Raw genomic sequence first — 21622 nt, forward strand, 5'->3', positions numbered from 1 at the left:
TGGATTATGACTCAGGACACAGATGCTCAAGTGGACACAAAAAGAGGAGCCGTGAGGCTCGAGAGGAGGGGCAGTAAGGGGGGACGCTCACCGGATGTGGCTCGAGGACGGAGTGAATTTTTATAGAGAAGAACCAATGGAGATTTATTGCTGGGTACTAGACTATCTTATATAGACTATGTATAGGCAACCAAGTTGTGGGTTGAGACTGAAATGAATATGCATAGAAATGTGATGGAAACAAAGGGAACTCGGGAAGAGATTGGTGAGATTCAGACTATCACAAACAGAGCACGCATACGAGAGAGTCGGACACAGATGGAAAACTAATCAGGCAAGTACAGGCTGGGATCGATGTGACAAGGCTGTCAAGACAAGCTAGTATGACCACAACACATGGGACAACACAGGTGGAGACGGGCATAAGAAGAGATAGGATGGAACACAAGGACTGATAAGAGGGAAGAGATGGAAATCCAACAGTTTTTTTGGCTCTTGTGTGAAATTTGGTAAATCACACACTGTATTTCATGCGGAAATATTTGAACATGAAACACTGCACAAAATACAGATTCAGCCTCAAATTTTTGTCAGAGCAAGGAAATCAAGAAATCTTGTTACAGTAAAGCAGAAAGGGACCTCACAACCTCAAGCATGGGATGATGTGAATCTCATGGATAAGCCCCGTTGATTTTTGGGCACCTTTTTAGTCAGCTGACAGCAGACAAAGCTACTACAACTGATTCAAAAAATCCAAGTTTTCTTAATTCTCTACTCCCGTGGGGTTGACTGCGGGATGGTGTCCCCCCTCCAACAGAGGGGCTTATTTGATCTAGAGCCTGCAAGGAGATTTGTGTGCCTGACTCTAAAACAAGCAGGAAAACACAATTTGATGGGATTAGTCAGAAATCCCATTCTCAGGAACCCAAGGAGTCTTTGGTGCTAGGATGGCCCCTCAAGTGTTGAGAAACACCCATTGCAACATACACCAATTTTGGGGATTCATGAGATTCCATGTTTGCTGGATGCTTTGCCATTTGGTTTGAAATGACCAATTTCATGATCAAATTATCATGGGTGGGGAGATCAAGCAAGAGAATCCACCATCCTTTTTTCATTTTTGATGGTATCAATTTTGGTACTCCAAGCCAAGGGTATATGACCAGACATAAGCTGAGTTGATAGGGGGATTCAAAGTTGGCCATGCACAACTTGCATGCACTTTTGCAAGTTGGTGTTCAAGGCTTTTATTGAACACCAAATTTCAAAAAAACCATTCAAGCAGGCTTATGGGGTGTAGTGCAGTGTGGCTTGCATGCAATTTTGCAACTTGGTGTTCAAGAATGAACTTGAACACCGACTTGCAAAAGTGCATGCAAGTCGTATCTGGCCAACTTTGAAACCCCCTGATAAATTCACCTCAGGCTTGCCAAGTGACCAAGTCACTCTGCTGGATTCAAGGCAAAAGTTTGCCTGTCTTACGTAATCCCACTCCCTCCCGCCCGGCCAGCCAGCCAGAGTCGAGACCACCACTAACTTCCACGCCCTCCGTCTTGCGTCACTCGATCTGGGCAACAACAGCAGCATCGCATTCATCAAACACAGCCCTTTCGCGTTCAGAAGAAAGCACCCGAAGACTGTCCAAAAGAGGCTGAAGAAAGATTGTATCATGTCATTCAAGAAAGATGAAGAAACCGGTGGTGAGCATCTCTCCTCCACGTTGCTAATCTTCCTCTCGAGGATTTGACCAGCTAATACCAGCCCCTCTCGACTTGTCCGCGAACAGTGGCCCATTTCATGCAAGATAAGACGACAGTCATCCAGGAAGCTAGGGTATTCAATGAATCGCCCATCTCGCCTAGAAAATGTCGAATCCTTCTCACCAAAATCATCTACCTACTCTATGTTGGCGAAACTTTCGGCCCTCAAGAGGCTACCACCTTATTCTTCGGTGTCACCAAACTCTTTCAACATAAGGATGTCGGTAAAATTCATTTGTATGTAATTGGACGTGTTCTTCAATGGACTGACCTCCATCCTTGCTTATTTGAACAGAGTGCGTTGAGACAAATGGTTTACTTGGTCATCAAGGAACTCTCCGATTTGGCTCAAGATGTGATCATGGTCACATCGTCGATCATGAAAGACATGCAGCCGAATTTAGAGGTGATCTATCGGCCGAATGCGATTAGAGCACTCTGTAGAGTGATCGATGGTTCGATGATCCAGGGTATCGAACGCTTTTACAAGTCGGCGATCGTTGATCGAAACTCATCCATCAGCTCTGCCGCACTCGTTTCTTCATATCACCTCTTCCCGATTGCCAAGGACGTCATCAAACGATGGGCGAACGAGGCTCAGGAGTCTCTCAACGCCAAAGGATCTGGTGGTGGTATTGGCTTTATCCCCGCGAGCGCTTCAAGCTATTTGAGTAGCTTTGGTGGTGGTGGTGGCCAAACTCAGTCCGGTTATCAAGCTGTCGCTAGCTCGAGCTACATCACCCAGTATCATGCCTTGGGGCTTTTGTATGCTATCAGACAGCAGGATCGAATGGCTGTCTCCAAGCTCATCCAACAGTTGGGCGGGGGAAAGAGTAACACTCTTAGAAGTCCTTTTGCCCTCTGCATGTTGATTCGATTTGCTAGTAAAATCATGGACGAAGACCCAAAGTTTGTACTCATTTCTATCCATCCCCCAATTATTTCAGTATACCTTACACATCTCCCTCCGCGTTTTTTTTTTGTTCTCCATGTGACCAAACCAGTCTACACAAACAGATGCACGAACTTCTGGAAGGATTTTTGAGGCACAAATCTGATATGGTCAACTACGAAGCCGCTCGGGCAATCTGCGAGATGCGAAACGTGACTTCAGCAGAGTTATACCGGCCAGTGGCCGTCCTTCAGTTGTTCTTATCTTCTCCCAAAGGCGCGCTCAAGTTTTGCGCTATCAGAACGCTGGCCAAGTTAGCCTTGACTCATCCCCAACCGGTTCAAGCCTGCAACCTCGATATGGAAAGATTGATAAATGATGATAATAGAGGTGTTGCCACCTTTGCCATCACGACCTTGCTCAAAGTAAGTTTTTTTCAAACTTGAACAAGCTTATTGTCAGCACCGGACGGATGTAAATTTTTTCTTTTTTTCTTTGTAGACTGGAAATGAAGCGTCAGTTGATCGCCTCATGAAACAAATTTCGGCCTTCATGTCGGAAATTTCGGATGAATTCAAAGTAACTATCGTCAACGCGATCCGAGCGTTGTGTCTCAAGTTCCCCGCCAAACAAGCAGTCATGTTAAACTTCCTTTCTGGAATCTTACGTGATGAAGGCGGTTATGATTTCAAACGAGCCGTTGTTGAAGCTATCTTTGACATGATTAAGTTCATTGGCGAATCTAAAGAAACTGGTGACTCTCAGGCTAAACCTTTTTTCCATTGAGTTTTCGAAGAATGGCTTTTGAACTGAGATTTTTTTTTTAACTCTATTTCTTATTCTAGCGTTGGCTCAACTGTGTGAATTCATTGAAGATTGCGAGTTCACCAAACTGTCTGTTAGGATTTTACATCTATTGGGGATCGAGGGTCCCAAAGCGCTCCACCCTTCGAAATACATCCGATATATTTATAACCGAGTCATCTTAGAAAACGCCATCGTAAGGGCGGCTGCAGTATCAAGTCTAGCCAAGTTTGGTGTTAATGTACCCGATCTTAGGGTGAAAGCAAGTATCAAGGTACTTCTGACAAGGTCTGTACCACTTTCAACTTTTACCTCTAGTACTTATGTTTGTAATACTTGCTAACTCATATTTTAGGTGCTTGGATGACGTGGATGACGAGGTTCGTGACCGAGCGGCGCTGTATCTCAAGGTGCTGGAAGAAGAACCGCTGGCCGAGAAATTTGTGAAAGACGGTGAGCCTTCTTTCTAATCGAACTTCTATCATGCGATGAAATGCTCACATCATTCAATGGGGCCGATGGTCGCACTGATCTATTAGAATCGACGATCTCTCTAGCCACATTGGAATCGAAATTGGCCACTTACATCTCTCAAAAGGAGTCGTCTCAAGCCCCATTCGAAATAACGAGTATTCCGAGGATCAGTCGTGAACAAGCTTGCCAAGAAGCTCTTCGTGCGCCATTTTTTCTTGTTTTGCTTATTTTGTTGGCTGATCTGGGTGACACTTTTGAATCAGGTGCCCGCCAAGAAGCATCATCAGATGTGGCCGGTTTCAACAACACTAGCAAAGCCACCGATAAACAGTCGGCCGCACCTGCGGCTTCAGCCTCAACCACCGCCGAAAGTCAACGCGAATATGCCATCCAACTTGATGCTGTCCCAGAATTTTCAACTTACGGGAAAGTGTTCAAAAGCTCTGCTAAGCCGATTCCTCTTACTGAACATGAAACTGAATACGTTGTCAGTGTTGTGAAACACATATTTGCTGAGCATGTGGTATTTCAGGTAAATCTGCCGGTTTTGACTGATCCCAAGGATGAAATCGGCTAACGAGGGAAACGAAACTCACTTTTTCTTTTATTCCCGATACGCAGTTCAACTTGACGAATACATTGCCAGACACGATCCTGGAGCAGGTTTCCGTGCTGACGAACCCACCCGAAGAAGGCTTGAGTGAAGATTTCATCATTCCAATCCCCAAGATGTCAAATGAGCCTGGGATAATCTACGTGTCCTACACACGTTCAAGTCCTGAAAACTACGCCCTTGGCAGCTTTAACTGTACCTTGAAATTTATCTCCAAGGAGGTTGATCCGATCAGTGGCGAACCGGAGGAAGAGGGTTACGAGGACGAATATCAGATCGAAGACGTCGAATTAGGCGTTGGTGATTACATCATTCCGACTTATGTCACCTTCACTACTGAATGGGATAGACTACGGACCGGGGCAACTGCAACTGAAACATTCCAACTGAGCGCATTGAAAAGCTTGAAATGTGAGTGATTTCAGGATTGTCAACGTCAACAAAAATAAAATAAAAATGAACGACAACTGATTGATCGCATGCATCTTAGCTGCATGTGATACACTAATTGAGCTGTTGAACATGGAGCCGTTGGGAGGGACCGAGAATCCCAGTTCGACCACGGTCCATACACTTCAATTGGCCGGGATTCTGTGCGGCGGTGAAGGGAATATCCTGGTGCGAACTCGAATGACGTTTAGTGCCGATCAAGGGGTTACCATCGAGATGTCCGCCAGGGCTGAGAAGCCAAAAGCCGTCCAACTTGTCATGTCGGCAATCGCTTGAAAACTTTTTCCAAGCACTCTTCAAACAAAAAAGGAGGCGGTTTATCCTCTTCTTCTCTTTCAATTTCTTCCTTGGAGTTGGTTCTTCCTGTTTGGTATAGTTTTACATCGCTGGTTCCTTTGACCTTCTGTTTGAAAATTGTTTGCTCTTTTCTCTCAACCTCTTCATTTCACTTCATGTTTTTGTTATCTTTATGAATACATAGAAGTACTCCGTTTTCTTCCTTGCAAATGTTACGTACATTCTCCAGCCTATCTAGCCGACGTATCTAAGCGGCCGTGCTGGGGTGACTCTTTACTTTCTGCTGGCTTCTTTTTTGTTTCGCTTTAAAGGTATCAAATGACTCAACAATCTGTGCCATGCCCCGTTCTCCCTGCACAAGTCATTATGACCTTTGGCGCTTCTTATTAATTGGAAGAAGGTGCTTTAAAGCACCTAATGTGTTGCTTCTGGAAGTTGATGCCTGGTGGTTATTGTGTTAGTAATACAACTTCAACCCAGTCAATAGTTTGTTTTGTATTTAATAATTTGTGCATAACACCTTCAGTGGATGACTTCCCGTGGGCTAAAAATTCAGATCTGTCAGGCCAGGTTAAACCTTACTGGCTGGTGAGAACTTGATCTCAATCACTTTTCACCAGCAAGTAAGGTTTAGATCTGTGAAATTTTAGTCTGTACGGGGGGCGTAGATCCTACGGGAAGTCTTCCAGTTATGATGTGTCCAAACAGGGCCTAGGTATGTGGCATACTTGCAAGACAATCCAGATTTCAAACTCCCAGAAAAATGTATAACACTTGATGCAAACACAATGCTGGGATTAAACAGGTCGTGAGAGTCTTGCAGGAGAAAAGTCTCGAATAGGGTCGAATTAGGAGATTGTCTGCATTGAAATAGTTGGCTTTTTGATGAGGGGAAGTGTTCCTTCAAATCTGAAAATTTCAATTTGCCATAGATTACTTGATCAGATACAAGAATGATTTCATTACGACGACTGTACAATTGTTAAGAATCAAATTGGTAGAACTGTTCATGATTTTGACTGATTGTGTGATATGTTCTATTTATTGCTTTGCATTTTTGAAAATGAATCGCCAGAAATTAAAAATTCGCGCGTCTCGGGGATACCTTCGCATTACTGTCGTTTGGAAGATCGTCCATCGCCCAACTTCTGATTATTTGATGAGCGATTGCTGTCTGAGTTTCCAAAACAAAAAACTCAGCGAAGACGTTCTCACAGCAAGGACCAGCCTAAACAAACGCAGAAAAACGGGGAACTAACTGGTGGCGGGATAGTTAAATGCATTTTATTCGAACTGGGAGTTTGGGCATTATCAACTGAGGGAGCATTCGATTGAGATGGATTGTAGTTATCATCAAAACGCCGCAATTCGTCTTCAGTCAGTTCTATCTTTTGGGATGAATCCAAAACTCCAAGTATAACTGATCTCGGGAAAAATTTCGCGTCTGCAAATTTCAAATGGTGAGCCATATAAAAGTCAAGTTTTAAAACCAGAAGAGATAAATGAATAACGAGCCCATAGAGTCTGAGATATTTCCACGAAAAAGAAGAGTAGTAATTATGGACAGCTTTATACCTTCAAGTTCTTTGTCAAGATCAAGACGTATGCGTGGATTTTCTGCAGCCCGGCCGATGACGCCGATCATCAAACTTCCTGCGCTTATTAGTACGGTGAGTATGTTGCGAGCAAATGATGCAACAGTGGTTGCACGAATGGCAGTGGATCTTTCTTCCGAGTACAATGTAACTCACCAGGGAACGGCCATGGTTGACTCGAATCTGGAGATAATACCTTGGTGAATATTCAAGTAACAGATTCTAGCAAGCGAAAGATTTTATCCATTGTTACGGCACTCACGATAATGTACTGAATCCACTTCAACTCCTGCTTCTTCTAACACTTCACGTCGACAACAGTCCTCGATTGATTCTCCAGGCTCAATAAAACCCGCCAAGCAACTAGAAAAGACGTCATTCATAACAGTTACTTCACGTTTTGGGCTCCTTGCGGATCATTCATGGCAGACAGTAGGGTTAGCTCACGAATAAAATCCAGGTGGCCAAACTGACTTGCGTCCCAATAAAATGGAATCTCCAGTGGGATTTGTAATTCCCATTATACACACTGGATCAGTGCGAGCTATAAAAAAACGACACGGCAGGTGACTTCAATGGCTTGATGAGACTACAGCATGCAAGTAAACCTTCCTTCCACTTACGATAACTGTTGAGGTAAAGCGGGTGATGAAATAAATTTTGTATGAGTGAAAAATTCAATAAGTTGCAAGTGCCGATCTTTCTTGAGTACAAGTCACTTAAAAAAACTTACCAAAAATTTTGGATGCTAAAGCTGTTTGTCACACATCCAGGCGAGGTAGTTGTTGGGTCATCCTCATCATGAGTTTGGTCCTTTTTCTCCACATTTGAGGTGCATGCCAACTTCCACCCGGCCCATGTGGAGTATGTCGCTCTGCCACAAGCAGCACAAAACTTATTGCGAATATTCCAATCGATCAAAGCCCTGGCCTGAGCAGCAAGATTGGCTTGTTTGGGGGCAAGAGTGACTTTCTTCATGTCCAAAAACTTTCCATATTGACTTAGTGTTTTGGAAGCTCTTTTATAGATTTCCGTTACGTCAATAGCCCAAACCGGGGAGCCATGTTCAGGTTGGAGCAATTTGTCTGTATCCGGATGTTCGGTCGAAGCGTCCGTACCAAGAAAGATGACAATCGGATATTGGTCTAGGATGGACTCCGCAGCGCAACAAGAAATTTGCTTAGGCCACATGGTACCTGTGGGATCCACAACCTCCTCGGGGTCGACGAGCGTTGAATCAGTGGGACTCAAGATGGTAGCCGCCTCTTGCCATGGGAGCGACGATAGCTTGTGGGATACGGAGAAGCCATCTATCGACTCAGACGGCTGGTCAGTCACCAACAGCTTCAGATTATGAAAGAGAATGAATCTGGCTTGAGGATCGGAAAGCGCTGAGCCAAGAAATCTTCCCGACTGCCTCATCCAGGACAACCTATTAGTCGATCCACCCGAATAGTAATTCTGTAGCTCTGACATTTTCTTGAAAGAGTCTCAAAGAGCCTGAAAAAAAACACAAAACTTAATTCTCAGTAACTCATGTTGTTAGATGTAACAAACAAAAAGTAAACTGGCTAATCTTAGTCAACCCACGTTTTCCCGTTGACTGGAGAAATGGGATGAAGACCCAGCAAGCTGTGCAAATAAAGATGAAAGTTAAAACCATTCAGCTTTTGGTCACATTTACAAGTACTGTCTGAGGAACAAGGACCTACCTGGTGTGATGTTTCCAATACAAAGCTGCTATTTATTGGCATTCCAGCGTCCGTGACTCGGTTGTTGGCTCTCTCTGTTCATGGAGGCCCTCTTTGGGCCTTGAGGGCTACCGTTATGCAATTTGAAGAAACCCAGAGCAGTTTTGAGAATGTGAAAATACCCAAATTGTAGCTGCTGTCCATCATCTCGTACAACAAACCAGACACATCATGGATGAAAACGAAACATCAAATCCAGGAATGGCCGCAGTGGAGCTGACCGGAGATGACGACCAGCATCTTCAAGAGCAAATAGAAATAAACGAAGAAGATATCGCCGAATGCATTGATTGCCCGGTCGTTGAAGGAGAAGTTCCGATGGAAGACGGAGACACGGATGAAGAGATGGCGGAAGCCAACGAACAATCCGAGCCACCTTTCGATAGTTCGATTACACGCTTTACCAAGCACCAGGAACCGGTCTTCTGTCTGGCCACTCATCCGCGCAATCCTCAGATCTGTGCCAGCGGCGGGGCGGACGATCTAGGTTACATTTGGAATACATCGACTGGTGAAGAAATTCTTAAACTCGAAGGTCATCAAGATTCCCTTTCGTCCATCGAGTTCAGTAACGATGGGGAATATCTGGCAACTGGTGGCGTGGACGCCACCATCAAAATCTGGAAAAATCTGGATCCTCAGGGATTCTCGGAATGGGAATTTCTTCTTGACCTCGAAGCTCCCGAAGAAGTCACAGTAAGATCACATCCTCCAAAGTTCAAGTTTTGCAACTTGCTCACTCACTGATTAATCTCCTTTTTTTCTCTTTTTTTTTTTTGGTTAACAAACAACAAGTGGCTTACATGGCACCCTAAACAGACAGTCTTACTGGCTGGATTTTCCGATGGAATGATCTACATGTGGCAGAGTTCGTAAAGTCGTTCACTCCTGTACCTTGAGGTTAGATAGCGCTCACTTCCCATATAAGAACAAAGTTGTAATTCCTAAGGGTTTTCCTTTTTATTTGTAACAATGCAGTCCCTTCGGGCTCGATGCAAGTTTTTGCAGGTCACGATTCAATGACTACTTGTGGCAGGTTTACTCCGGATGGTATGTCGCCCACTCGGCCTTTCTCTCACCTAACCCTGCTCCACACAAACCTCGACGTAACTAAATGTTGTCCATTTTTTGATACTAGGTCAGAAAATTTTAAGTGCTACCGATTCAGGGATGCTTTTCATTTGGGACCCCAAGACTGGTAAAACGCAGCATAAGATCAACCTAAACCAAGGAAAATTTGCTTTCAGGCCACAGCAAGATCAATCTGGCGTCAACTCCCTCGTCATCAACCAAGCCAGCACTATATGTGTCCTGGGTGGTATTGCCAACGGCGGAGTGCGCCTGGTCAACTTGAAGATGGGAACCATAATAGCCGCTCTAGATGAACACGAAAGCCATGCAACGGTAGAAGTAGAAATATTCGAGCCCACAGGTCTAGGTGTACCGTTGCTGATCAGTGCAGGAACAGATGGTACAGCTTTCATTCACGATGCTGCCTCGTTCAAGTTACGAAATTCCGTTCGTCACCAGGTAAGTGTCAAATGCCTTCCATTTACGAACTATCTTTGCTGCACGCGCCCCCACAACAACAAAGGGTTGATGATCAAACTAATGCGAAAAAAAATGTCTTTCGGTATGATAGGACGCCATTACCACCTTAGTGATCCATCGAGCAACTGGCCAAATGACAACTGGATCCCTGGATAAGACACTGTCTACATGGAACCTAAAAACAGCTGAACAGTTGAAGGTTCACTCGGGACACCAAGACGTCGTTCACATGGCAAAGTTGACGAGTGATCATAAAAAACTGATCTCTTGTAGTGATGATGGGAATGCATTAGTCTTCGAAATTTAAAGTGTGCTATTTATTTCCAATTGCGTATCTTTTTGTGGACTTACTTCATGCACTGCAAAAAACTCTCCTTGCACTGTACAGTGTGCGCATTTCCAAACACTTTGTACACTGCGGGTGAAGGAAGCAACATTTTCAAGACTTTTTTTGATGAATCAATACAGGCCTCTGATGGTCCTCTGTGATTTTTTTTGGAGTTTTATGAAGTTACTTGTGTGCTGAAAACACCCATCAAGAAACAAAACAGGACCAGTCATACAGGGACCTGGAATTCATGTTCCTGCATGCCAAAAACTCCAAACAATTTACTGAATCATGATAAATCCATATTCAAGTGTTTCAGAACTTATTGGACACTTTGTGCAAGATTAAAGCTTTGAAAAATTGCACCACATACTGGCGCACTTTGACAGATTTCATGCAAACCTTCTTAGGCCCTGTTTGAACGCCCAGTGTGACATGATAAATTGCATCCTAATATAATACAGCCCAATGTGCAATCCAACTGTAATAAAGCCAATAAAAAAATGATCAGATTTATAACATGACTGTTTGGCACATCCGGTAAGAGTCTGAAGTAGACTCTTCACTCAAGGACCTGGTTGAAGGGATGGGATCCACCAAATGGATCAAGAAGGGCCTTGAGGCAAGACCAATGTCTTGGAGAGAATTCTAGAACCCAACAGTGTTTTATTTCCTAGCTCAGTAGAAGAATCAGCATTAGAGAATAACAATTTGAACCTGTTGCTAGGTACCTGGCACTGCCTGGCGGGTACTGCTGGCACCCGCCGGGCAGTGCCAGGTGCCTGTTTTTTATGAAAAGTGGGGGGGTACCCGGGTACTGCTTGAGGTACCCGCTCAAGTGCCTACCAATGCGGCAGGGGCTGGAGCCCGTGCCTAATACATTGCACCCGGCAAGCCAGACTTTGAGCATCTCGCCAAGAGAAATTCACACCTCTTGGCAAGATGAATTTGTACCAGCTCACCAAGAAGAATTCATCCACCCCGGCGAGCTGGACTTTGACCAGCTCGCCAGGAGAAATCTACACCTCTTGGCAAGAAATCCATCTTGCCAAGGGGTATGTCTCTTGGCAAGCTGGTCAAAGTCCAGCTCTCCGGGAGAAATACACACCTACTGGCGAGCTGAATTTTTACACCAGCTCGCCAAGGGTGTTCTTCCTGGTGAGCTGGTCAAAGCCCAGTCCGCCGAGAGGTGTGCATTCATCTAGGTGAGCTGGACTTACCAGCTCGCCAAGAGACATACCTCTTGGCAAGCTGGACTTTGGGGAATTGGTGTCCCCAGTCCCATACACCAAGTACGTGATAAAAAGGCACAAAGTACCGCTGGTACCCGCCAGGCGGTGCCGGGTGCGGTACTTGGTCCCTGCTTGGGGAAAAAAACTTACTTGGTACCGGGGTGCCAACCGTACCTGGGTCCAAATCATTATTCTCTAATCAGCATTGTTCTCTCTATTTACAATTGGTGATGATGAGAAATGAAAAGGAAAAGGAAAAGAAGAAAAGGCTTACCTAGCTCAGTAGAAGAATCAGCATTGTTCTCTACTGAGCTAGGAAGGAGGTGGAGGTGCTGAGACTAAGTCTTTGAGTGGATTTGAGTGTGTGATATTCCTGTGATTGATTTGTGAACGCGTGGAGAACGCGTGGGGCTCACACATCCACTCCAGAATAATTTGTACGTTTACAACAGGCTGTTTGGAAAACCAGAGCAGACAAGCATTGGCTATGTACACTACACACCCCTGGGAGTATAGTACAACTTCTATGACTGGTTTGACCAGTAATCCAGAGGTTAGGACTTCAACCGGAGTACATACCCCTGCATGATTCTTGATGACCAGTCAAACCGGTCATCCAGAGGGCTTGGGCCTCTCAACCGGTCATTGAGGTGTAGACAACCTCTGGATGACCAGTTTGACCGGTCATCCAGAACACTTCACCATCTTGATGACCAGTTAACCAGTCATCAAAGAGGCTCTCAATGACTGTTCAAAACCTGCCATCAAAGAGGGCATAGAATTTGGATGACCAATCAACCAGGTCCTCTTTGATGAACAGTTGACCAGTCAACTGTTCATGAAATAGGGTTTTGTCATCTTCAATGACCAGTCAACCGGTCATTGAACAGGACAATTCTCAAGAACAGTTGACTGGTCTCATGGAAGAGGGTTGTGTCCTCTTTGATGACCGGTTGAGACACAACCCTCTTCAATGAACAGTTGACTGGTCATCAAAGAGCTGGTCAACTGTTCATCAAATAGGACACAACCCTCTTTGATGACTGGTTGGCTGTTCTCAAGTGCCAGTGGTGGGTTACTCCGGGGAAGATGTGAATCCATTCAATGGAAGTTTACTGGGATAATCCAGTGGCTCTGAGTAGTAGATGGGGTTGAATCTGATCCAAAGAGTTTGCGCCCAGCCAGTGATAAGTATTTGAGACAGTCAGGCTTGAGTTTCCGGACAGTGATTTGTTGATATGAGGGAAACTGGCTATTTGGAGTAGTGATGTGTTGATGTGTCTTCAAATAAAGAGGAATGAATAAAAGATGTTTATTATGTTTGTCTCTTCTGAAAGTCTAGGGAAAAATAGAGCTTGAGGAGTACAACTTACACTGCAAAAATAACTTGGTCAACTGCTTGCAGTTGACATGCAGGATACTCAAGCCAAGCTGCCATTGTAACTCCACATGAATGCAGAAGTGCCTTTGTTGGCACAGTCACTGTGCAAGGTGCACAGTGACTGTGCATTGAAGCTTGGGTTGAGTCAAACCTTGAGTAAGGCTGGTGTAACACCACAAGCTTCCTCAGAGTTGCCACATGTCAACTGCTCACAGTTGACACAGTTTTTTTTGCAGTGTTATGTATCAGGCTTCTTGAGTTTGACTAGATACAAGCATACATAAGCTATGTCAATGATAAAATAAAAGAGTGTAAAATGTGAAGAAACATGTGAAATGAGTGTGAAACTAGTAATAATTGCAGATGGTGTAGCAAAACAGAAAGTTGGCAAGTTAAGGGGTAACTTGGTTTTGCTTGCCAGCTGAAATCAAGAGTTGTCCTATTTGATGACCGGTTGACTGGTCATTGAAGAGGAAATAGCCCTCTTTGATGAACAGTTGACCGGTCATTGAGCCGGTTGACTGGTCTCAAGAGTTTTCCTCTTTGATGACCGGTCAACTGGTTTCAAGAGTTGTCCTCTTCAATGAACAGTTGACTGGTCATCAATGAGGACACAACCCTTTTTGATGAAAAGTTGACCGGTCATTGAAGAGGACAAAACCCTCTTTGATGAACAGTTGACCAGTCATTGAAGAGGACAAAACCCTCTTTGATGAACAGTTGACCGGTCATCAAAGAAGACAAAACCCTCTTCAATGAATAGTTGACCGGTCATCATAGAGGACAAAACCCTCTTCAATTAACAGTTGACCAGTCATCAAAGAGAACTGGTTGACCGGTTATTGAAGAGAACCGGTTGACCGGTCATCAAAGAGAACCGGTTGACCGGTTCTCAAGGAGCACACAACCCCTTGATGACTGGTCAACTGTTTATCAGTTTTGTGTCCTCTTTCATGACCCATTGACCAGTCATAGAGGGGTTGTGCCCCCTTCAATGAACGGCTGGTCGCCGGTCATTGAGAGGTTCAAGTTGCAGGTTGTCAGCCATTGGCTAGTCCAGACAGTGCCAACGCTGACACGGAACGCACCACAGAAGACAGGTGCGCGCAAAATGCAATCCCGGGCAAAACACACACCACAGATGATGCGTGCACGCATAAGCACAAATAAGCTGGGTATTCAACCACATGTGAATCCCTGCTGTTAGTTGTTGCGCTTGGCTGGGTGATTCCCACCAGTTGTTGTGCTTGAGTGAGCAAAAACCACGTGGATTTTGATCAAGCAAGAAGACTGTGAGGACAGGAAGCCTACACGTGTCCAGTTTCCTAGGGTATAAAGACATGGGACCTCCAAGCAAAAGGAGGTTCCTCAGATTATTATTAGATTACTACGCCCCTCATCCTTGTTTGATACAAAAACAACCAGGGCATATATCTAGTTACATCTCAAGACTCTTCTTCTTTGCCTCCACCACCTCTGCCTTCACCTTTGCTTCCCCGTTCTCCTCCACCGTTACCAGCTCTTCTCTCCTTCTACTTCTTTCCACTTGCTACCCTAACAGGTACAACTCAGATCCACCAGCCCCTTCACCGCAGGCACGGCTTTCTCCTCCCGCACCACGGTCGAGTTGAGTGTGTTTTCCTATTTAGGAACTCACCAGTTGTTCTTTTCTATTCAGGGTGTTGTCACTTTAGAGACCCGCCCTGACACGGGCTATGTCCCCCTTGATGACCGGTTGACCGTGTTGAGTTATACTCAGGTTTTGTCTCTAGTTTATTACTTTTCTATGCTTCACCCATGTTCCTCTCTTGTCACACACCTTTCACAAGCTGTAGTTAGTCTACCTGAGGCAGCAGGCGTGGAAGGACCTTTCCTCATCCTTCCACGAACCTCAAACACTGCCACGCACCGTGCCTGCTGTCCTCAGGCAAGTTTTTCCTCTCTTTCATCTTTTTTTCTCTTTTTCTTTCTTCTCTTTTTCCTTCCCTTTTCTGATCAGCAATTCATCCTTCCACAAACCTCAAACACCGCCACGCACCGTGCCTGCTGTCCTCAGCTCTCTGGCCGCTCTCGCTCATCAGGTTATGAGCCCGCGTTAGCCTGCAGCTACCGGCAGGTTAAAAGATAGGTCTTCTGGTGTTTCAACTCAAGGCTCGAACAAGTGTACATCTATTGAATACACTTGGGAAGGATCAATCATCAAAAAATGGCGGACGTCCCCGCACCCGGCCCTGTTGTCGATCTAACAACAGTCCCCAAACTCAATCACATTCACATCATTCCCCTCACTGCACCCGGTCCCAAATCAAACTATTTGGATTGGGTGTACGTCCTCAAACTCCACCTTGATACTCACAACGTGGAGTACATCATCAAGTCCATAAAACCAGAACGCGCAGCGGCCAACTGGGATTGAGACAGCAAGGCAGTTTGCGCCCTCATCTCTCAAATTGTCGAACCGGTAAACCTGCGTTTCATTCGCCAACACGGTTCAAACGCCCACAGTACATGGGAAGCTCTACACAAGGCCCATCAAAACTCAACGGCCGGTGGCCGAATGTACTGGCTCCAGAAGGTTGTAAATGCAAAAATGGATGGAGATGACATTGACTCCCTCATCAACGAGCTCGCAACCTCGGTCGAGAAACTCAACGCGCTTGTCGAACCGGGGAAACCCCTAACTACGGACAATATTCACGCGGCCTCTCTCCTCAAAGCTCTTCCCAGCGACTGGGTCAGTTGTGTATCATCCCTCATGAACGAACCAGACGTCTCAGCCGGAAAAGTGGTCCTAGCACTCAAGGCAGAATCTCTCCGACGAAAGAACCACCTGGCCGATGTGAGAATGAAAGCTGGTTAGTCGGTAGAAAGGGTCCGCTAGCCGCCTCCTTCAAGAATATTGATGTCCAGGCTGTGTGATTGTCGGTAACTCGGCTCCGCACTGCTACTTTCCGCTAGTCTTCAGCGCTCCTCTACTGAGCCTGATCTATAGCGTAATAATCTGCAAGTGGCTAAAGCTCCGCACTTCGTAGGCACAAATCCGCAAGTAACTCTCGAATAAAGATAAGAACACAGATAATCTCCTAATAACTCTAGTACGTCCGTGGTTGTAAGTACAATAATGAGTAATCCGTAAGATGATAGAATATGATGATGAAAGAAGAAGAAAAGTCCCTCCTCTCCTCCTTCCCTCCGCGCACATTGCCGTTCCCATCTGATCCCGCATGTCTGACACTTTCCCGCTGTAAGACTCAAAAGTGATTGTGAAACCCTTTTGCTGAATGGAGAAGGGGATGATGGAGGTGCAAACTCTGCCCTTCTATGCTGTCAGTCAACAAGACCCACCAAGCTATGCTTGGCAAGTTTTATTCAAGTGATAGGGTAGGTTGGCTCAAGATGAGTTGTTTGATTGACAAGGTATAGAGCTGATGATTTATATAAGGGTTGGTTATAATTGGTAAGGGTGAATATTGGGGGTGACTGTGATTGGTGAGTGATGAACTCCCCCGCTGACAACTGGGGAGGAGAGAGCTCCTTATATAGACAGAAGTGGAGCCCCACAGGGCTTGTGGGTTAGGGTTTCAGCTGATCTGGACAACAGTGTGAGGGATTTTAGCTGGTGGGAGTAGATACAAATGATGTCATAATGTGTCAGGGGTACATAAATGATGTCATAAGCATGCATTAGGGCTGCATGAAGGCTGCGTAAAGTGACAGTTGGCTGCATTAGTTGACAGGTGGATGCAGGGGGTGCATAAATGACGCCTGAACTGCAGGATCAGTGCGGGATGACATCATAATATGGAAATAGAAGAGTACTTGATACTATGTGATGACTATAGTCTGATGAGGAGATGTATGCTTGTATCCTGTGATGTGTATAAGCATAATACTGTGATCCTTGACTTGAGACTTGCGACAGGCTGGTGACTGGGTATGCTGAACGTGTGATGGGTGTCCATTGTCCAAGGGCGTGTAGGTTCCATTCCAGAGGGGCTCCAGTGACGCTTCCAGTGGTGTCTAGGGGTAAAATTGGCCGTAGAATCCATTTCTGGGGTCCATTTGATGGTATCTTGAGGCCTAGTATGAGTAATTATGTGGCATAGAAAAAACTTTCTATTTTTCCACTTTTCCGTCTACCACATCCTCCCCCAACTTATTGTCTGTCCCCAGACAATTTTGACGTGAAAAGTGCTATTTCTCCAACTGTTGACCCTGTGACGTGGGAACTTTACATGAGGATTAGCTGAATCCTTGGAGGCTGGGTTATTTTTACTTCTCTTGGGCAATGCGGCATGAGAGGGTCCGCAGGGTGAAAATTGGCCAAAATTTTGATTTTTGTCAATTTTGGGATTTTTCTTGACGAGAACTTTTTGTCAGTTCTGGGAGTCAAAGTGCTGCGCGCAGTCCGCAGTCCGCAGTCCGCAGGTGCGCAGTTGAGCAGTGGTGCTGCTTGTGCTATGGTGGCGGCCGCAGCTGTTGCTCCAGCGCCTTAGGGTGCGCGCTGTCGAAGCCGCGGGCCTCGGGTGCCGAGTAGTGATCGGGGACTCGCACCTGCTTTTGATGGTTGACTGATCGGGCTTCGGGCCCGGGTACTTAGTGTTGGTTGTACCCGCCCAGCAGCTATTCCTGATCCCGCGGGGTCGTCCGATGCGCCGCAGTTGTCTTGTCGGATTACGCGTAATCCAACAAGAGGACTGCGGTGCTGCGAATTTCCAGCCCCGCGTTCGGGTCTCGAGTATCTATACCCCTACCTCGCCACGGGGTATATGTATGTAAATATATGTATATCGACCTTACCCCATCGGGGGGGGGGGTATTGATATGTCTGCACCTCGACCCCTGCCAGCGACTTCGCCGATCTTCCGGACCCTTCCGATACGTCATCGCAGCCGCCAATATTTGAACCCCAGGTATCCTCAAGGTCTCGACCCAGTCACCCCCACACAGCCAGCCTAAACCCTGCTGTTGAGCAGGGTCCCTTTTCCAGGTGAGTTTCTTTTGTCCTCTCTTGATAGTCAAGCCGTTATGGTGTTGGTCGAGGTAATTATGTAACTTTCAGATTGATTGCCGCTACTACTCGCACCACCATTGATTTTGACAGGTCTACGCGGCTTTTGGTTGGAGATCTGTTCGCCGACCCGGTATGTACTTCCCAGTTTGTAAAAGTATGTGGTTGTCAGCAGCAACATGGAAATTACTGAGATGCCACTTATCGCCGGTTGTTTAGGTGGCCGGCCAGCTGATGATGCTCAGCCGTGGGTCCGTACACCTAAAGTCCCGGCAAGAGAGATGGCCCCGCACTCCGTTCTACTCGACTTTATCTGGGATCGGTAATCGGTCGAGTCGAACAATACCTCCTCTAGTCGCGGCTGGGTCATGGCTTCCGTTCAGAGCCCGCGCATGGGGCAAAAGTACTATGGTCCTTCTTTCAAGTGCCAGAGGCCCCTCACAGGATTCAAGGTGAGTATAAAAGGCGAGCCCCTCTCCCCCTTCTCTGTTCATCATCCACCTCGTCGTTTCTTCACCTCGTCTACTTCTACTATAGACCAGCTTTTATTAACTGATTACCATTATGTCCCATCGTCCATACTATAGACCCTACTTTCCCCCTACCCCTTATCCTTTAAGAAATCGCGGGGCCTCCGCTGGCGCTTCAGAGCGTGTAAGTAGGGGTTTATATCGTAGCGCAGCTCTTTCTACTCTTCTGTTAACTTGTGTTGCTTGTATTAGCCGGGGTCTTCCGTTCATAACCCCATCCTGATTTTGGATGGGCCACTTTATCACGCTGAGACCATCACGCCAACCTGGATCCAGTGGACCCAGGCTCGCCTGGACGCGTTTAACAGGCCCAACGGCACTAGAAACCGGGCCGCTCGGGAACCCAGAGCCCGCCCATTCGTGGTTGATCCGGCCGCGGCGGCTAGAGTAGCTTCGGTAAGTATCCGACCGGATCTTTCATCCTCCCCAGGCCGCTGATCCGGTCCAGTTACAGTTTACGGAACCGGTTCGCCCAAATTCAGCAGTGAGGACTCCGTCTCCTCCTCGAATTCCCCCAGGCTTGCATTCCCAATCCGAGGACCCCTTTGTAAGTTCTGATCCGCTCCGACTGTTCTTGCCTCAGGGATCTGATTGATTCTCCTGCCCTCAGCTTGTTTCGCCAACTCGTCCGGGATCGGCTTTTAGGACCCCGTCTCCGCCTCGGGTTCCCCCGGGATTTGTGGGGTTGCACCCTTGCTTTCAGACCGCCCCGACTCCTGAAGCCGCCGGCAATCCACTGACTTCACCAGTATTTCGGCACCAGACCCCCAACCCGGGTCCTTTGCCTGGGTCGCCTGTTTTCCCACCGGCGACCGACTCGGATCGTGACGTAAGTACTCTCTTTTTGTCCTCTTGTGTTTAACAAACCCAAGACTGATTCATTCTTGGTAGTTTTTGTCCTCTAACCGGGTCTTCTTAGATGAGAGCTGGGTTCTCCCTCCGGCTCCATGCCCCAGTAACCTCACGTCACCGACCTCGGACTGTGAGATGTTGGGTACCGAGGCCCTTACCGGCACTTATAGAGTTCCTGAGACCTCTGGATCCGACGAATCTTCGCAGAAGGCAATGACCGAATCAGCAACGTCCTCTACAGGAGGTGCCAGCCACTTCGAGGGTTGGGGATCCGGGGTAAGCTAAATTTCGTCCACCTTGTGTTTCCTTGGGTTAAGGTATTGACTTGTTTCAGGTTCCTGCCGGCGTTGTCCAGTCTCGCACCTGGAACCCAATCCCTGAGGCCTCCCGGGCTACTACCCCCGACCTTCACGCGGACGAGGTTACTGACTCTGATGGGGACGTCAGCATGACCGATTCTCATCGAGTTCCATTGCCTGACGTCCCTGGTGAGTATCGTCTTGCCGACTATCCCTTTTTAAAAGAGTCGCAAATCGCTCTTCTCCTTGATCAAGATGCTCCGGAGGACCCGGACGCTGATCCAATCGATTCAGCGGCCTACCATCGTCTCTACCAAACCTTTGCCTCTCTCTTTGTGAGGTTCTGCCGCCGCTGTCGACCTTCCAGCAACGACGAGCGGATCCAACGCCTCTTCCTTTTCAGAGCCATGGCGGATGAATATCGATCCGCAATTCGACCGGACCTTCAAGATGACTGATCCTGTAAGTTGATCTTTTCTTTCTCCTTACGGTCTAGTTCGTGATCCTAACGTGTTTTCTCCTTCGTTCTTTAGATTACCTGTCCTTTTTCTCTTTTTTCGTGACTCCTGGGGCAAAATTTCCACAAGAAAGCCAAAAAAAATCGACATATACTTTAGAAAACCCCCCAAAAAAATGTAACCCCTGAAATGATTAGTTATTCTATTTGATTTAACTATGTTGTTATCTTTTGTTTATCCTTTAACAGAGAATTAATCCATCAGTCCCCCCTCCCCCAACTTCACAGGTTGTCCCCAACCTTCCTATTGAGAGAGAGAGAAAAAAAAAGAAAAGAGGAGAGAAAGAGAAGAGTGTTTGTTTGAAGTGAGCGAGGTCAATTGAATGAGTAAGTTGTTCTATTTGTCTGTTTGATCAGGTGATGTGGTCTTTTTTTTTTTTTTTTTTTTTTGAAAAAGAATGTGAGTTCCTCCCCCAACTGAAAAAAATGACCAGTGTTTATCATTGAACAGTTTAGTCTCTTGTCCAGGAGAAAGACTTAGTTCGAAATACTGGATGCATTATTGTCAGAGTTCGTGTTGGAGTTTGCCTCTTCATCATCAGACAATTCAGGTTGAGCGGGATCCTCGTCATGCTGGATATCGGCCAAGCTTTGTCCTCGTGGGTAAAACCGTTTAATATGTGAAGCTGCGTAAGCCCTCTTCAGTTCTACCCCGTCCAATTCCTCCAGAATGTAAGAACCCTTTGGTAACTGTTGCTTGATTCGAAAAGGCCCATTCCAGCGATTGGCAAAACGCTTGCCCCATTGGTCTTCCAAACTCTTATTATAAATAAGCACTAATTCGCCTGGGTTTAAAGGTTTACGGAGCCTAGCCGCCATCCTTCGATCCCAGTATCTGACCGAAGAATTCCTAGTTTTCATTAACTTCTCGTGAGCTATTCCCAGGATCTCTTCTCGACGTTCCAGCTGCATAGTTCTGGCTTCCAGGAGTTCCGCTGTTGTGCTGATTTCAGTCCAATCAATTCCCAGATAGGTGTCCATTTCTAAATCGACTGGAAGAACCGCCTTTTGGCCAAAGACTAATTTGTAGGGTGAGTACCCAGTCGTTTGCTTGGTTGAAATTCTATCAGCAAAGAGTACTAATGGAAGATACTCTCTCCATTTTCCTCCAGATTCACCACACATCTTGATTAAGGTGTCCTTGATTGGTCGGTGTCCTCTTTCAATCATTCCGTTAGCCTCCGGATAATACGGAGTGGGTGGTTTGAAAGCCGCTCCAATCTTTTCCACAGCTTTTATAAACTCGTTCTTGAACTCAGGCCCATTATCTGCCGAGACTGTCTTG

General features: G+C 46.3%; 3 protein-coding genes across 3 annotated transcripts; 2 read left to right on the plus strand and 1 right to left on the minus strand.

The window, feature by feature from the left end:
• Positions 1-1669: 1669 nt before the first annotated feature.
• Positions 1670-5269, plus strand: PtA15_3A635 (uncharacterized protein; the record flags this gene model as incomplete). Its single annotated transcript, XM_053167622.1, has 11 exons — positions 1670-1700; positions 1787-1980; positions 2056-2669; positions 2765-3077; positions 3154-3406; positions 3498-3744; positions 3812-3909; positions 3996-4130; positions 4194-4462; positions 4552-4954; positions 5034-5269. The coding sequence occupies 11 exons, from the start codon at positions 1670-1672 to the stop codon at positions 5267-5269; spliced, it is 2793 nt and encodes a 930-aa protein (XP_053018821.1).
• Positions 5270-6368: 1099 nt separating this feature from the next.
• PtA15_3A636 (uncharacterized protein) lies at positions 6369-8361 on the minus strand (the record flags this gene model as incomplete). Its single annotated transcript, XM_053167623.1, has 8 exons — positions 6369-6464; positions 6550-6734; positions 6866-6943; positions 7042-7068; positions 7148-7248; positions 7333-7429; positions 7494-7513; positions 7619-8361. The coding sequence occupies 8 exons, from the start codon at positions 8359-8361 to the stop codon at positions 6369-6371; spliced, it is 1347 nt and encodes a 448-aa protein (XP_053018822.1).
• A 446-nt stretch (positions 8362-8807) lies between these two features.
• On the plus strand, positions 8808-10463 carry PtA15_3A637 (uncharacterized protein; the record flags this gene model as incomplete). The annotated part of the gene is made up of 6 exons (XM_053167624.1): positions 8808-9332; positions 9432-9504; positions 9615-9686; positions 9775-10166; positions 10279-10386; positions 10461-10463. 6 exons carry the CDS (start codon positions 8808-8810, stop codon positions 10461-10463), a joined length of 1173 nt encoding a protein of 390 aa, XP_053018823.1.
• Between the last annotated feature and the right edge of the window lie 11159 nt (positions 10464-21622).

This window comes from Puccinia triticina, chromosome 3A (genome assembly GCF_026914185.1).
Source record: "Puccinia triticina chromosome 3A, complete sequence".
Classification (NCBI taxonomy): domain Eukaryota; kingdom Fungi; phylum Basidiomycota; class Pucciniomycetes; order Pucciniales; family Pucciniaceae; genus Puccinia; species Puccinia triticina.